Source organism: Plectrocnemia conspersa, unplaced genomic scaffold (assembly GCF_051122295.1).
Source record: "Plectrocnemia conspersa isolate PC_06_02 unplaced genomic scaffold, ASM5112229v1 ptg000006l, whole genome shotgun sequence".
NCBI lineage: Eukaryota > Metazoa > Arthropoda > Insecta > Trichoptera > Polycentropodidae > Plectrocnemia > Plectrocnemia conspersa.
The window spans coordinates 14,360,593-14,379,492 of record NW_028277170.1 but is presented as its reverse complement, the minus strand read 5'-3'; the positions used below and the strand labels follow the sequence as shown (position 1 = coordinate 14,379,492).

At 32.3% G+C, this 18,900-nt stretch overlaps 2 protein-coding genes across 2 annotated transcripts in view; one reads left to right on the top strand and one right to left on the bottom strand.

The window, feature by feature from the left end:
* Nucleotides 1–18,900, top strand: part of hiw (MYC binding protein highwire) — a 93,500-nt gene that overhangs the window by 26,865 nt on the left and 47,735 nt on the right. Inside the window, exons 26-28 of the mRNA XM_088187769.1 lie at nucleotides 1,021–1,122; nucleotides 1,225–1,394; nucleotides 1,478–1,643. Of these exons, the coding sequence (XP_088043895.1) occupies nucleotides 1,021–1,122; nucleotides 1,225–1,394; nucleotides 1,478–1,643 (438 nt within the window). The remainder of the gene's footprint in view (nucleotides 1–1,020; nucleotides 1,123–1,224; nucleotides 1,395–1,477; nucleotides 1,644–18,900) is intronic.
* Nucleotides 1,120–9,102, bottom strand: LOC148234321 (uncharacterized). Its single transcript, XM_088187775.1, has 3 exons — nucleotides 8,846–9,102; nucleotides 2,196–3,392; nucleotides 1,120–2,117 (listed from the first exon to the last, which is right to left on the bottom strand). Exons 1-2 carry the CDS (start codon nucleotides 8,996–8,998, stop codon nucleotides 2,199–2,201), a joined length of 1,347 nt encoding a protein of 448 aa, XP_088043901.1. The 5' UTR covers nucleotides 8,999–9,102; the 3' UTR covers nucleotides 1,120–2,117; nucleotides 2,196–2,198.

Sequence of the window (18,900 nt, the reverse complement as noted above, 5' to 3'; positions counted from 1 at the left end):
TATTACGCGAGAGCATATTACTAATCTCTAGAATTGGTGACTGCGACAAGATCAAACATAATACATCTTGCTTTAGAGCCATCAATAGCTCCAAGTTTCCATTTAAGTAATTAAAAAATGAAAAATTTAATTTGTGTGTTTTTTATTTTACTCTGTATTTTACCCTAATTCATCTTATGATTTTAATACTTATAATTTAATTTAATGATTTTATTTTTCTCTTGTAAACTTAAAAATGGTTATAATCCATAGAAACTTATAAATTATTTACTTAATTTTAATAAATGTATTTTGTAATATTCTTATACTTATAATTAACGTTAATTTAATAATAAAAAACGAGTTTTTGAATTAAAGAAAAAGTTTTAAATAAATAAAGACTTTTGAATGATTATTTTGGGCTTTCTTATTTTACTCTTGAATTACTAAAAAATATATATATGATTTCGAATATATCTTAGATAATGTATCCCTTATGTTTCTATGTAAATCTAGTACTATTAATGCGTTTTAATTTAGTGAAACATTATTTTTTTTTTTAGATAAATATTAAATTTATTAGTAAGCCATATTTACTTTAGTTGTGTTTAAATATAATGTGTAAAATATATATTTGAATTCGTCAATGTTCGGCGACTTTGGATTGTGAGTGCCCTAGAAAGTCGCGATCGCGTCCCTTTTGCCCGTCGCGGCCAGGACTTGAAAATGCTCCTTTTGCACAAGCCATCCAGCTTATCATGGAGCTGCCTAACACAATAATGTTTTGGCGATAGCTGTGAGAAGTTTATGTATTATTATGCTCTTCTATTTTAGTTTTTTTTTATGTTTAATTGTGTATTTATTATGTATTTAACGGCCATTATGCACTGGGAAACCTGTCAAGTCATGATGGTCAGATTTGTAATAAAAAAAAAATTAAATAAAAAGATATCATGTAGGCGGCAGATGAAAGATTTTAGAATTAGATTCTTGATCCAACTACTTAAATATAATTATACAAACGTATCTTAATATTCTCAGGAAAGAAGACTGGCCGAAGAAAACGATAATAGTCCCCGGCAATGAAGTATTTTTCTCAATGGAGACTGCTACCGAATACGACAAAAATGAAAACGCCAATCGGTAATAATTGCTGTTTCATATATTTAATATAATATAACGAAAACTATTACATGTTTCGTTGACTAGTATAAATAAGTTACAAATTATAATCTTAACTTTTAGATTTGGCTTCAAATGCTTAGTAATCGGCTACGAGGATCTGGAAGATATCCCGATTTCGTCCGAAGAAGGATCGGGTCATAGCGCATTCGCGAAACTGGAGATGGAACTTGCGTACATCGGCGGAATGTGTGCAGCTTCAATGATGAACTCTTTGATGCCTCTATACCCTGGTAAGTGTCGCAATAATACTGGTAAACATTGGCGGCTCGTTTAAATTTTACGGATATAAAATCACGTCTGCATATTTTATCAGAAATTGGATCTTCATCGTCAATCGGTGAGATGAACGAAATTCAAAGATTGCTGTGCTGGATGCCCTTCAACGAAACCCAATTAGAGAACTCAATACTATCCAAGGGGTTTTCACTGCAGCGTCCTCCTGATATACGCCAAGTCCTGAATCGTTCAGTGCCGTTTAAGTAAGTAACTAATTTTTAAATATTTGACACAACACAATGGCAAGCAATGCGCTTCTTCAAAAAGCCAATGTGGTAATTCCTTGATACTCGAAGTGATGAACTTCATATACCCGTAGGTTAAAATCACTTAAGTGAAGTTTAGTGATCAACACATCTTCACAAATTAGGAATTCCAACTAGAAATAAACCCCGTCAAAGCGTGTGAATAGATTTGTTTAGATTGGCACGATATGCTAGCAGTACTTGAACAGTACATGAAATAGGAAAATATCATAAATACTGCATAAGAATTTTTCAGTAGTTCACATGCTTAAAATAAATTGTATCTGGATATTATGTATAATAATTACATTAACTGTTTTGATCTAGATCATTACAGTTGCTAATTTAAATTGACCAAATTTTCACATTGTTGTCGCAACTTGAAAGATCATCTGTTGAAAGAAGTTGGTCGAATCATATCGCAATCGTTGCCTGAAATGTGAACGAAAAATTTTTATGTTAGAATTGTATTATATCAAAATATAAAGAACATCGAAAATTCATCATTACCTTTCACAAATTAGTAGTTAATAACTCTGCCTTTTCAAGTATTACATACAACTCCGTTTCTTTGTATGTTTTCCCATCGGGTCTGATAACATCTGAGGTTTTATTAGTAGCACTCGCTTCGACCTTTCGCTTCTTACAATATTTAATAAAAATAAAGGTTATAATAGCTGCTATTGCTAATATGACTATAATGGTTGTGGTAGTAATAACAGCTATAACCACCGTTCCTAAGCCGCCGCTGCTACACTTGATATATTTATATTCGTTCAAGTTCTTATAATTATTATCTTCCAAACAATATATTTGATCGTTCATGTCAGCGTCACGGAACAGATTTAACTCGGCACATACGCACGTGTGATTTATGTAGATTTTATCCAGAGTTAAGTCAAAACTTTCCACGTCCATTATCAGTGAGTCGTATTTATAGTAACTTATCGTGTTGTTGAAGAATTTTAAGTTCTTCTTGCCTCGATCTCGCACTTCCTTCAAAACCTGGATGCTGGAAAAGACTCTTGATTGCAGTTCTTTCATGATGTTATTACCAATTATGACATTTCCGCTAACGATCATTTGAAACGGCTCTCCTTCCATCAAATCGATCACATTGTTCACTATGCTGACTTTTCTAGTAACTCTCACAAGCAAAGAGTTGCTCTTCACGATCTTAATCCGATTGCCGTCTAATGTCAGAGAGTTGCTGATGTTAATGTCTGAAAGCAACCTACTCGGAAGCTCTGGAAACGTATTGTTCTTTAACACGAAGTTGTCAACGCTGAATTTTTTAAACACCTGTATCTCCACGTTGTGGATAATCGAATCCGTTATCTCGATGTCTTTCATATTTGTTATGCTGGAAAATGAATACGGCTTCATCCAGTGTATATTGACGCCTTTCAGAGACACCTTGTCTATCCTGCCTTTGATCAAATACGAAGGAAGCTCCACCATGGTGCAATTTTCGACCACAATCTGCAGTCCCGATTGGATGTCCGTGACGTATTTGTAATCGGGATACCAGTTGAACGAATTCCCGTATACGATCAAGTCGGGGATGTTGACGAACCTTACCCTAATAAGCTCGCGTAGATTGTTGAAAGAATTTGTTTTTATATAGACCCTCGAACAGTTGTATACGTCAAGTTGAGTAGCTGTAGAAAGCATTCCGTATGGACCCTCAGGACGTATCACTAGTTCCTAATGGAAAAAATAAATCGTAAATACATTAAAGTAATCGCTGCTATTAATAACAGTATTGTGTATCGTGGCTAATGCTAAAAATTCAGTGATCGTGTTTTTGTTTTAATAAACAATTACAGAATCACTTTTAACTACATTTAAATGATGAAACTTAATTAATAAATCTATTTAAAGCTTTGCTATTAAGATAAATTAATAAATGGTCGGTAGCTTTGCATTAAACGGTCAGAAACATTTATGATTGCGACAGTAAAAAAACTATTTTTTTTATTACTTATACGATTACAATACCATTTAAAAGATTATATGTGATTTTTGTACAAAAATATTTTATATTAAATTTTTACCGTTCAGTGATCATTGATCACAAGACAAATGCTCACACGAAAATTGCTCACCCGGAACATTCTTTACTTTTTTGTATTTAAAAATTAAATAAATACATATTTTTTGCTCAGGATAAAAAAATAAACATTTCGGCTTTCGATTGATAAGGTTAAATTATTTGTGTTGAAGCTTTGCTCTGAAGTATTGTATTATATCATAATACTAAAAATTTTACACGGAAATTTAATTAATTTCAAAATTAGCAGGACACAAAAATAAATTAAAATATATTCACACTCTAGTTTTAATATTTTCTCAATATTAAACATATGTGCCGTTGATTTTGCAAGTGAGGCAAGTTCATATTATGTTATTGTTGGATAATTAATGTTTTGCGTTTGAACTGAGTGAGAAGTTATTAGTGATTTGCGCGCTTAGATAAAAACAAATTTGCTATAACTAACCGTAGGGGGTATCAACTATCTGCCTCACCTAAGTGTTTCTTTTAGATAATTTCTCGAGAAAAATGAGAGATTCCTCTTTTCGTTGTTCAAGTTGTCATAATGGTGACCTCTCAATTAATGATTAATGTCGCAAAACCCCCCATATAAACATTAACCCTTAATTAATTACATTGTTTAAAACTACTGACCCAATAATTATGCTGATTTAAATCGTTTAATATTGCTAATTGATTATCTGACAGTTTATTATATTTATAAGGAAAAAGTTCAGTTCAAATGTATTATTGCAAAAATTTGCCAATTATTTTAATATTAATTTATAACTTTATTAGCAATATGGAGCTTAATATTAAAATAAAATTAATACTACGATTGCTAAAAACATTACATTACTTTTAATATGTGTTTGAAACTTCTACAGAAGTTTTAAACACATTTAATTCATTAGAAAGCACAAATGAAAGATTGCGAGCGAAAAGTCAATAATAAATATAGATAAAGTACAACAAAAAAATATTAAAATTTATAACAAAACATATTAGCAATAAATTAGAGTGCATTACAAAAAACTTATAATAAAGTATACAAATTAATAAATTACGTACTAAATTTGCTAAATCTAATAAGATAATATAGTTTAATAATCAAATTAGTTACAATAACGACACAGCTTAAAAATCTAATATCGTGAATATGTTGACAATTTGCAATTATCTATTTTCATGCATTATTTTGATAAGTTTTAAATGTTGCTTTCATCAGGTCAAGTTGTGGTTGGTTAATTCGTGTAGGTTAGATTTGGATTTGAACTGCAAATTGAATTGTAGCAGCATATAATTTCATTTACAATTCAACATTATATTTTCGCTAGTAGAAATATATGTCTACAGATAGAAATGTATTTGGACTTCACTAGCGACATATAACTGCACTGAAAAATACACATTCATTGAAACATTTATACATGAGGTATGGAAAAGTTGAAATTATATAGTTTTACTAGCATCTGCCAGATAAATTATATTTTCAATAGTAAAAATATCTATCTACCGGTGTAAATGTATTACGATGTGATTATTTTTGTGATAGATTTCCTTAGATTTTCTTTTAGAGATTTTTGGTTTAGAATCAGCTAGGCATTTAGTGGTCGTTTTTTTATAATTTGAATTTCATTAAATTCATAGTATATCATTAAATGACATGAATTTTTCTGGCTAAATTCAAGGGGGAAAGATGCTCCCTCTTGCCTCCCCCAAATGACTTCCCTGTGGAGGACTTTGAGTGACGTATTATTTTACAAAAGATATGTTTTCACTGAAAATATAATCATCGGTTAAGCTAGGAAAAAATGACGCAATATGCACTGCTCGTCTTACAAGTCGTTTATCAAGTCAAAAATTGATTAAAATATAACTTCAGTGAAAAATAAAATTAAACAAATTAAATTAAATTTCATAGACTTTTTAGAGCAGCATATAATTTCACTAGCGCCTATTAGTTGAATTATATTTTTGCAAGTATAAATATATGTATATACTACATACTATATTTAATACTTAAAATGTATTTGGACTTCGCTAGTGAAATATATAACACATTCACCGAAACATTTATACATCACATGTAAATAAATGACATATTTATACACAGAAATTATACACTTAAGTATTTTCGGGGTATATTCTAGACCAGTGGTTCTTAACCGGTGCACCGCGAGAAAATTGGTAAAAACAAAAACCCGCAAAATAGTAAAATCTTAATGTTTCAAGCAATTTATATTTTATTATAATCGTGATACCCCACAATGGATAAATTTATTACCAAACGAAATTGAGAATCGGACCAAAATATTAACGACACTGGGAGTACAAGTGGAAGAAGTAGTGACGATGTTACTAGACATCATACGTCTCATACAAAAGAAAATATATCCAGTAAAATCAAAAAAATTAATGGACAGTATTCTGAAGAATATTTACGTTTCAGTTTTACTAGCATCAATGAGGAAAGATATCACATTCCACTATGTGTTGTATGTGGAGAAAAAACTGTCCAATAGCGCGATGTATCCTGACAAGTTAAATCGCCACTTCACTACGAAGCACGCCGATTGTTAAGCATCAAAAAGTAAAGATTGTTAAGCATGCAAAATAAACAAGCGAAATATTTTGAAAAAACTGTTAAAATTTCCTATAAGGCACAACTGGCGTCATACAAGATTGCTGTACAATTAAAACCACATACTATAGCAGAGTCTCTAATTTTACCTGCATGTTGGGAAATAGGAAAAATTATGTTTGGTGATGAAGCAAAAAAGAAAATTATGAAAATTCCTCGTTCAAACGATACAATAAAAAAAATAATTAAATATGTCGGATGATATAAAGAAAACAGTTAACGATAAACTTTCCAAGCGATATTTTGTTGTACAAGTCGACGAATCTACTGACATTAGCGGTAAGGCACAAATACTAGGATTCGTTCGTTTCATAAATTAAAACAAAATAGTGAATCAATATCTATGCTGCAAAGAACTTACCGAGCATACGACAGGACCAGATGTTTTTGATCATATTTAGAACAATTTAAAATATCATGGGAGTTATGTGTAAAAATTTGTATGGATGGTGCTCCTTCAATGGTAGACTCATTTAAAGGATTTGTAACCCTTGCAAAGACAAGAAAATCTAATATTATATCTACGCACATAGAGAATCTTTAGTTTCGAAAACATTACCAGCAGCACTAAAACCTGTACTAGATCAAGTTGTAAATATAGTGAATTTCATAAAATCGAGACCTTTAAAAACACGCATGCTTAAAAAACTTTGCATTTCTATGGAAGCTATGTACGAGTGTTTGCTTTTTCACACCAAAGTCAGGTGGTTATCTAAGGGTAAAGTTTTATGCCGATTCATAGAACTTAAGAATGACTTGTTAATCTTTTTTCGAAATGAATGTATGGATGATTTTGTAAAATGTCTTAAGAATAATGATTGGTATGCTAAAGTGGCATATTTAGCAGATATTTTTAATTACTTAAATAACGTTAACACAAGCATTCAAGGAAAAAAGAAAAAAATCATGACATCCATTGACAAATTGACAGGATTTCGGAAAAAAATAACTCTTTGGAAAAATCGAATTATAGAAAAAAAAGTAGATATGTTCCCTTCACTTAACGAAAACATTCCCGAGGGAGTTATTTCCGCAATAATAGAACATTTAACTATATTGGAAGAAAAAATTGTCATCAAATTAGTCTCATTATCGACTGATCGTACTCTAAAAATTAAATTTTCCGAAATAACTATGAAGAATTTTTGGATTACTGTCCAAGAGGAATATTGAGTTCTTTACATGAAGGCACTGAAAATTTTGTGACAGTTTTCAACATCATATTTGTGTGAGCTTGGTTTCTCAACAACAACTAATATGAAAACTAAAAACGAGAAAGACCGAAAAAAAATTAAACCATGAATTCGACCTAATATTTCTGATATCTGCAAAAGCCAACAAGCTCAGGTATCACAATAATTAATTTTTGATTGATCATATAAATTTCATTATGTTAAGCAGGAACGTTATTTTGGGTAAACAAAGGGGGGAAAATGCACCACTTAGATTTGCCACCCAAAGAGCACCTTTAAATATTAATACAAATATTTTTATTAAAACACGTCATTAAAAATTTGTTCTAGGGCAAAATTAACTACCTAAATTTATTTTCAATACTAAACTTTTTTATATAATTTAATTTAAAAAAATATATTAAAATTTTTTATGTAATTTTGTATGTAACTATTATGTTTTTAAAATATGTAATAAAAATTATGTCCACATATTTTTTTCGACCTCTTAATTCTGGTGCACCGCCACTTTTTCCCATGATCAAAAGTGCACCGTGACTTTGAAAAGGTTAAGAACCACTGTTCTAGACCGTTTTTTTAGATTTTATTTGAAGGATAACTCCAGAATTGTTGGTTTAGAATGAGAAACGCTCTTTCTAACGAAATTTCTAACTTTTCTAAATTTCGTTTTTTACCAGCTTATGCAAACACAAGCATACTACGAAAACTTTTGAATTTTTTTTCAGTTATAATTTTGTGCGCGCGAGAGGATATTTTGAAGAGAAATATGGCGGACCACCTAGAATTTTCTGCGATAGAGTTTTATTTTGTTTATCATTGTACATCTTGATAGTATCAAGATGTACAATGATAAATAAAATAAAGCTATATCACTTCAGTCTTACACCTTCAAGGCAAAATATAAGGAAGGATAATAACATATTTGATAGAGAACCTACGACTGCCGTAGGCTTAGAAAGTCCTCCATATTTACAACAGTAACATCTAAATGTAGACAGAATAATTCCAAACGTCCGATAGTTAAGGCACTAAAATAAAAGTTCTGGCGCTATATATGGTAATAACTAATTTTCTGCCATGGTATCTTCATAGAAATGAATGAAGTTGTGTCGCTATTGCAGTAAGTGAGTTATTATGACTAATTTTTAAAAACCACTGCTTCTCTCGCATCGCACACATGCAAACGGAACGCCCGCCGTGTCGCAACAGATAAGGCGCACAGTGTAAACATCGGTGAGTCGGACCAACAAAATGCGAGCAGCGTTTTCACACGTATATTATTGTATACCTCGCCCGCGCGTCGGCACTCGCACGTCACTCTGCTCATCCCGTCGCACTTGCACCCCCTTTCGTTGCATATGTCCAACCCTGCGGCCGAGGCGGCGATCAGAGCAAGGACCAGAGCGGCCAGCGGCCGCGCTGCGGTGACTCGTCGAAGCATCTTGATCACATCTTTTGACAGCACCCGGCCGCAGATATCTCCGATAACGAAGCGACAAGCGAAAAACGCAGACGACCGACCGCCACAATTGCCCGACGATCTCTAAGCATATGGCCCCTGGGCCGCAGCGCACTAATTGTGATGCGACGCTCAACATTTTCACGTACGAGTCGTACGACGGATTAACTTTGCTTTTGAACCAAACAGGTAGCTGCAAGACGTCTGAGGCTTGGAATATTTTTTTTATAAAAATATGCAAAAACATAAAGATATAATACATAAAAACAAAATAAGGTCTCTTTTTAACATATTAGTATTATATACATATTATTCAAATTCATAAAAAAAAATATTTACAGAAACAATAAAATTATGTTCAATAATAGCTAGACCGCAACTGCGAGTACCTGGATGAGAATAAAGCAATATTATCCGCAAATGGTTAAAAAGTCGAATAGCTGTGTTTTGTTCAGTGCCGTAGCTAGAGTCGTTTGCGCTCGAGAGAACGAATCTGCTATTTGCACCCCCCCCCCTTTATTTTTTATCTTCATTATTTTCAAATTTTGTTAATTATATGAAAATATTGGAATACATTTTCACGCAGAAACTTCATTTGGGGGGGGGGGGGAGCAGGTTGTAGAATTTTCCCCTCCCCCTGTCAGGTCAGTCAGGTATTTGTCCCTCCCCTTGAATTTAGCCAAAAAATCATGTCAATAATTGAAATATTATGATTTTAATAAAAAAACAACCCCTCCCCCCACTATTGAAAAAAACTGAGATGACATAATAGACATTCTCTGGTTATCTTTAAATATCTATGAAAAACAGTCTCGAATCTATCTCGAAAATATTTTTTTAAATATGTCATTTCAGTGAAATCATATTGGAATACATTTTTCCTGGTAGATACATACATATATATTTTAACCAGTGAAAATATAATTTATCTGGCACATATATGTTGAAGTCTAAATATATTTTCACAAGTAAATATATATTTTTAATAGCGAAAATATAATTTAACTGATAGTGAAATTATATACTGCTTTAAAATATCTATGAAACACAATTTGACAGTTGCGAAACGTGCATTTTCTGTTCAAACCCAAACCTAACCTACATGAATTAGCCAAACCCAAGTTAATTTAAACTCATTATACATAGTTTTAGAACTTGCATAAAATCAAAGCCAAAATACAAAGGGAAAAACAAGTACAAGAAGACGTCGCATCTCGCATATTGCTCCACAGTTTGTCAACACTTTAAAAGTACACTCTATTTTAAGAATATTATAGCTATGATATGACTTATGATATAAGAACTTTCATTAAGTCAAGTCCAAAATACAAACTAACTAACTCTTCTCTCAGTGCAGACAGACGATGCATCTCGCATATTGCTCCATAGTTACTCTGTACGCTCAGTAACGAGCGTTCTCACTGTGACGGCAACGGCACGATTTTATTGACGTCGATTTTTTACTTCTGAGAACAATTGTTTTTTGCGCTCTTATATTGGTCAAAATTCGGTTTAGCGGTTACAGAAAGTCTTAATATGAACTCTAGATAACATCGACGACTGCGCCCGGGTTCCCGGTCACATTATTACATTTTTCAGATCTCATTACCCGGAGGTAGTATTTTAGCTTAAAATAAGCGGTAAATAAATTTCGAGAATGCTTAGTTTAGTTATGCGGAACGCGTGCCACTTTAACAATTTATTGACAATTCTCGTTTTGTACAATACGTTAGTTCGTAGGGTCCCCGAATACGATTATATTGTCTGGAATCTTAGCGAAACGAAGTGCTTATTGTTGTTAGAGAGGATTTATATGAAATGTTTATACAAAAGATATTTGTATTCTATCGTACACAATAATAATAAAAAAGTTGACGATTTCTGTTCGATTATCCTTATCGGATTATGCGTCACCTTTGATAAGTATAATACAAGCGATGCTCTACGATAGTACTGTTTTGGCGTTTAATGATCATTCAATATGAATCGAAACTTTTCTACAACATCTACAATTAAATTATATTCGTATAAGCTGAAATATACTATTATGTTTAGTTACTTACTATTTTATCCTCAGTTTAGGAGTAACTAAAACGGACTGTTCAAATAAACAATCATATAATGTGTTTATTGTATAATTTTGAGCAATTTCGCTATATCTTTATTTAGCTAGAATAAATAATAAGATACAACTCATAATATTTAATTTGTCTCTTAAAAGATCATCGTGAGTGGCACAAGCTTTAATGATCTTAAAATCCTAAAATATTCAAATGACCCTGGACGAATACTTAATCATTGGTATTTGCTAAAACTATAAAATAATGATTATTTGACGTTATTTTATGTGATGTTATTTTTCAGCGTCGCATCAGTTCAATGCTTAAGATGACAACAAAATAATATGAACACATTTTTACTTTTTATTTAAGTTTGATGTTAACATCATTGCATTTTATCATAATTAGGGATCCCGGACGATTTTCAATACCCGATGAGTCCCGGGATTATAAAACATAATCCCGAATTTTTCGGATTGGTTGATTTATCAAGTACAATCGAATTATTATTGACAACATCGTTATATTTCGTGTACAAACTTGCGCGAGTTGCACGTGTCATCTGTGAATCTTTGAGGCTGTGAGTCTGAACGTGCTTTTTCAGCAGCAGGCTGCTTAGGAACCAAAATCAGATCAAGGCTAAATGATAAAACACTTGATGCTTTGATGTTACTTCGTGAGTTTTATTCAAAATAATGTTTTCAATTAATTGTGTATGAATGTACATAATATGTACATACATTGTCAAAAGCTCATTTTTTTCTTCTCAAATAAATATATAAGACCTTCCCTTTTTTTTTTTTAATATAATATTTTCTATTTTAAGTCCAAGACTAAAATTATACGTACTTTATACATTGTACGTTATAAAAAACAGATGTAAAAATATATTGTATTATTCATTTTAAATTATTTTTATCGATAAAATAACATGAAAAATATCCCGGGACTGGTCCCGGGATCCCGGGATCGACTAATTGCAATACCGAAATCCCGGGATCAAAATTTTGGCCCGGGATTGGAATCCCTAATCATAATATAACATTAACAAGTCATCTCAAGAATCAATAAGTCATTGGAACTCGACATTTATTTTATTCTACACGTGTTAGTTGCAGTCGTATTTTTATCGCCTACAATCACTTTTACTGCGTTTTGTGCTACGAAATCGATTGTGCTGTATATTTACCATTCGTCGGCCTTGATACGATAAACAATGGTAAATGCAATTTAATACTTGGCCAGAGTATTTTTGTAATTGTAAATTCTCCTCTGGCGTTTTATTATTATTTCTTTAACTTTTTCATGGTAAAATCAATGGCGGCTGGAGGTTTAGCGGAGCCTCGGGAAAATAGTATATGCGGAACCCCCGAAAATTCGAGTCATATGTAAGTACATTCAGCCTTAGCCATAATAATGTGGCACCCCTTAAAAAGTTGTGTAACTCTTTACAAGTGCATAGTCTGACCAAAGTATTTTAGCAGGTAGTTTTAACCGTAATTCTGAGAAATATATAAAGGAATTTGTCGTTTTTAATTGCTCACTTGAGTTTTAAAAAGGGATCGGTCTAATTGTCTACTCTCGCTTAAGTGAGCGTTATGTTCAGTTGCGTGATTTCGGCCTTTATTTGTGGTTTTAATTTTTTTTATTTAATAATTTATTATGAGTATTATATAAACATTTAAAAAATGCCAAAAAACGCGAATTAATTAATATTAATAATTAAGTAATTGCATTCGCATATTGCTTACTATTGCCATTACTTTTTTACGACACGCTGTCCAAAATGCTTTGAAACGGTTAAACGTATGTCGTTCTTACAAAGCAAAGCCAAAAACTGGAATAAAACGAAAGACTACTACCTAGAAAAATCGTATCTTGGTTCGTGAGTCCATTAAAAATCGTCGAACGTCTTCAAAACTAGCTGCTGAAGTTTCTGCGAGTTGATTGCCATCCGTTTATTCACGGAAGGTGTGAAGAAGACAACGATGTGGGATTCAAAGGTTGTAAAGTCCGCCACAAACTGTAGCTTTCAGAAATAAATAAAACTCGAAGGTTAGAGTGAGCCCGAAAACACTAAGTGCAATTGTCCGTGAGAGCAATTATTGTCACCGAATCGACATTTATATTTCAATTTTGGAATCCACTTTAATGGATTCCTACAGGAAAATATTTCCAAGCACAGATCACGCTACCATCCTATTCCAGCAAGACAACGCTCCGTGATACTTCGCGAAAAAGCATAAGTTGGTCTGCGTCAACGAGTTTGACACTTTTATGCCTGCACTACACTCTCTGGAAGTTGGCCAAGATTGGCCAAGGACTGAAAATATAGTGGCTTACTTCGGTCGAGTTCGGTTCTGCCCGTTCTAAAATCTCTCGGAAGTTGTCCGAGGTTACCGAGAACGGGTGGGGGTAATTCAGTCGACTTAGCCAGCTTCGAGCGCTTCCTAATACCTGCACTTCACTCTCCGAAAGTTGTCCTAGTGGAAGTTCGACCGAAGTCGGTCAAGGTCGCCGTTTCGAATAGCGTTCGCACAGCCGGGAATTTCATACGCGTGTGCGCTTTCCGACATGGAGGATGTGCATGCCGCTGCTGTCACCGCCCTATGTGCTCTCGCGTATTACAATTACGTGCGTGTTTTAAGCAAAACAAAAATTAAAGCCAAATGGAGAAAAAGGAGATGGTGGATGATTGCAATGCACCGGAATAGATCAGTGTTAGTAAATAAGACATTTTATGTTGAATCGAGGCTTCACTGTCACTAATAAATAATAAACAGGAAACGTTCAAGTGTGCAACTAATGAATAATTTCTATTCTTTTTTAAGGAAAAGTATGGAAAGTCAATTTGCTGAATTGAGATTTTATATACAATATATAGCTTAGGTCTTTCTCTTTATGATACACGCAAAATTGACTGCGGATTTTTGCGGTTTTTAACACATTGTATACCTTAAAAATGTATTATTCTTAAAAATGGGACGGGGCTTAGTCGCGAAAGTTACGACCTAAAAATTTGTTCAGAATCACCAAATATACACATATTTAAAAAAAACGATACCGGGTATGATAAAATGCTAGTCAAATACTTTTTCTTAATATAAAACAGCAAATTTGTGACATATACATTTTTTTTTTTTACGCTACGCGGCTAAATTTTTTTATTACGCTACGCACGGCCGTTAAACACGGAATTCCTCTTCCTCGGGCCTACAATTAAAGAAATGTTAACGTCAAATTTTAAATACAGTTTTGTAATGATTATAATTTTTTAATAATATGGTTACCGTGGTAAAATCAGTAAACGTCAAATTGTGGATCGCGTACTAATGAAATAAAATAAAAATTTGTTTGGAATGACTAAATATATACATATTTAAAAAAACGATACTGAGTATGATAAAATGCTAGTCAAATACTTTTTCTTAATAAAAAACAGCAAATTTGTGACATATACAATTTATTTTTTTTACGCTACGCGGCGAAATTCGCACGACCGTTCAACACGGAATTCCTATTCCTCGGGCCTACAATTAAAGAAATACTTTAAATAATTGTATTTTTTAGCACTTATAATATTATATATTTGACTAAGAGCACTTATGGAATCAACTAAAGTGGAGAAATAATTTTGGCCGTCCAGATCGGGCAAAAATACCAAACAGTGCTGCGATCGTGAAGACGCCCATATTGAAATTGAATTCTCAGTTTGCGATAAACCATCTCTATCTCTCTCTCTCGTCACGCGAAAGAGCGAAAGGGGAAGTATCTCGCCGCTCGCGCTCGAAGCGTCTTCGGGTATCAACTTCGGAAAGCGAGGGAATTTTTGGAGGCGGTCGAAGTTGATAAATTACCCCCACTTTACCTCCCGTTCGCGGTGACCTCGGAGAACTTGCGAGAGATTTTAGCGCGGGGACAACCGAGCTCGACCGAAGTAAGCCCGAATTTTCACATTATATTTCCCGTCCTTGGCCAACTGTCGCCTACTTTCGGAGAGTGAAGTGGAAGCATAACATTGTCGGCAAACGGACCGAAGTTGGAGCTGCACTTTCGAGCGCGAGCCGTGAGATACTTCCCCTTTCGCTCTCTCGCGTGTTAAGTGACGAAAGTGAGAGGGATAATGATATGGTTTTTTCGCAAACTGAGATAGAACGAGTAACTCGGGTCAATTTCAGTATGCGCGTAGGCGTCCTATGGTCAACACGCATGACGAGCGCTGCATCGTGGTCACGTGCATATCGGGGACTTCAACAGACTCTTACTGACATCTTTGAATATTTTAGGGCACCAAAAGCGATTAATTATATTTTTGATAGTATATTTTTCTAACAGATATCGTTATTATATTTTTTTCATATAAAATTAAATAATTAAAAAATAATTAGTGGTACTTGATTTTGTTAAAAAAAATCGTTTCGAGTATCCTTATGTATTTTCCTAGATCGGCTTGTATAAATGTCACACCATGACGAATTCTTATTTAGAATCGATGGCGAGAAATTCTAGGATAGTCACAGATGTGGTGTTCGTGTTCTGAAGTATCATTTTTATGCTTTATGGCATTTTGCAAAGGCCGACAAAGATTTTGCGTAAATTGAATATTTACGACCGAAAAGTTTTCACTGATATTATATTGGTGAGTGCCCACATAAATTTTTATTATCAATAGCGTAATTTAAATAATATGAAAATTTAAAAATTGCGATTATTTTGCACATTTTGCTGTACGTGACAGTAGCCGCCTTGCGGACGTCGTTCACGGCCGCCGTCCGGACGACATATGAAGGTTGGCTCGGAAGTCGGCGATCTCGCCGACTTCAGTTGAACTTCGGTTCGGACAGAGAATTCGGTTCGAATAGAGAATTTTTAGGAAAAATTAAATGGAAAGGTTGTCCAACACAATTGCAAATCCAAAATTAAGCTGCGAGAATAATTGCAGATGCAATGGTCAAAATTGTTACCGTCCACCTGCAAGTCATTAGTGGACAGTATGCCTAAAAGGGTTGCAGCTGTAATTAAATCTAAGGGCGAGCCTACTAAATCGTTTTTTATTTATATTTTCACGATTTTTCAAAATATAACACATTTATTGGGGTGCCCCATTTTTATGGCCAAGCCTGTATTGTATTATATATAATCTCCGCTTTTTCCATTATGAAGAAACACTCTTCCATGTGTTTTTTACGTAAACGCTACATATGCAATACTTGATCTGCGTCAGACGGAATCATTTTGCTGTTGACAAATAATGCAAGTTTTGTTTACATTCACCTTCCCAAGGGTATTTGATAATTTACGTCGGTTAGTTTGAAAACCATTTTTTATCCTAAAATTCCTTAGTTACCCAAACGCACTGTGAACATATAAAACAAATAAATACTCTTAGCGTTACAAAAAAATATGCACTTAAAGGTTATATTATCTTTGCCGCATCGTTCTTAAACCGCTTTTTTTATGATAACGATAATACGCACGTAAATAAAAATTGTATTAATTATACTTATTCTTGTCACGTAATTTTGCATATTTGTATAATAACGTATCTGTGAATGACTGATATCCGTCGACAATATTAACTTTACGTAAAATACATAAAAAAATCAATCCAGCAAAAGCAAAAAATAAAATGTGTAGTGGTATCTTAATATTTCATAAATGTATTTATTATATTATAGTTCATATGCTATATAACTATTTTAACCTCTACTTGTATTAATAATGTTTTTTAATTGAGTTACGAATTTTACATTTTTTAATAGTCGCCAATTTTTGACACGGTATATTTTATAGATTTGATTAACTACGGCAGTTATAGTGTCTTCAAAAACTGTTATATCCCATATCAGTGAGCAAATAACTTTTAATATTAAACCACAGGTTTTCAAAGTGGACGATGGACGAATCTCGGTGGGCAATGCTAGCTTTGGGGTGGGTGGGCGATAGAAAATCCATAAAGGGCGACGGAGAAGTGGGTAAAAAGTTTATTTTTCAAAAAATAATGTTGTGCGAAAATATTTTTAGCATATTATATTTATAATAAAATAAATATCTTTTGCATAAAGTATAACGTGTTTTGGATCTTTTGAAAGTGGCCGCTGTATTCGTTGTTTGCATGTACTTAAGGGTTATGCCGGAATCATTGGGATACTTTCTTAATTATAAGTAGCAAATATTTAATTTAATAGCAAATACTAATTATAAATAGCATTCTTAATTTCATAAGTAGCAAAAAATAATTATTTAATAGCAAAAATTTTTTTTTTATATTAGTCAATAATATTGGGAAAAATTTTATTTTATTAAATAATTTTATATTTTTTTTGTTTATTTTCAATGTTGCTATTTAAAATTCTAAAATTAAACAAGCTAAATAAATATTTTGGTGCGATTGAAAAAATACTTGAGCATTGCTACGCCTACAATTTATTATTAATTAAGATAGAAATTGTTTCCCGAAAGAAGGTGATGAAAAATTTTGTCAATTAAGTCTTAGAATCTATGCCTTAAACAAAAAACTATTGTTTACTTTTTGTATGTTTGGCATGCCGACAAACGCTATTTAGCGTTAGTTAATACACTAATTGAAATCTAGATTTAAAATGGATATATTCCCTTCGCTTGTAAAATATGTTTATATAAAATTATAGTACTACGCGAAAAATTAATAATAATCTTATCGAAAGTAATGTTCCTGATACTTTTTTTATATTTATAGTTAAAGTCAGTATCATAAATAACAAAGTCCAAATCTAAATGTATTCAATTACATTAACCACAATGCTATCAATTAAATATATTATAAGTGTTCTTCACAAACACAATATAACATAAAAGTAAAGATATTCATCACCACTATATATTTCATACCTGCTATTTTTATTCCCACTATTGGCAATGTTCAAAAAAACTTCAATTAACACTTGAAATTCGCAGATGAAGAATCACACTATTACTTATTTGACATGATAGCATAATTATCGATAAAGAAAATGGCAACACAATAAAAAGACAGTAAAGATCTTTTTTATTTTCTATCAACAATGTACGTTAATTTTAGTTTTCTTACCTATTTCATGTTAAATCATCAATAAATGATTTGTTTTAATAATAATTTATTGAAACATATTGTTTTTAACAATATATATTACAAAATTGTTTATTTTTTATGTATACTTTGTATTATGCCGTAAGATCAATAAGAGTTATTATTTAACTTTTTATATTGAATTGAAGATCTAATTTTTATTAATCACCTTAGATTCTATAAATGTCAATATATTGAATTCGATTATTTTTTCTTACAAGATTCAAGGTGAGCCATAAAAAATGACCAAATAATATTAGTATATTTTTTTGTCAATTCAATCATATTTTTTTATATAGTATGTATTTTTTACCTTTCTCTTTCATATATAAATTATAAAGAAGTATTAGTAAGCATATTTGTATCTTAAATATTTCCTAAAAAGAAATTTAGTTATTACATTATCATATCGTAAAAAAACTTTTAATTCGAGAGGTAAAAGCAAATTTCATTAACTTTGAATGCAGAAAAAATATTAGCATAGAAAATATACACTAGAAATATTAGCAACTTACCACACTCTGGCGGCCAATTAACGACTTACCCTATTTTTGCTCCAGCATCTCGTATACTAAATCCATAGGTAAAAGTTCACACGTCAAAGCTCCGTAATATAATTGTCTTTAATTTACAAAGTCAGAGTTCAATCGAGGTTAGTGATTAGACTCGATTAAGAAATGTAAAGCACATGTTAGACGTTCTACTATTATATAGATCTATAAATAATATTGTACATT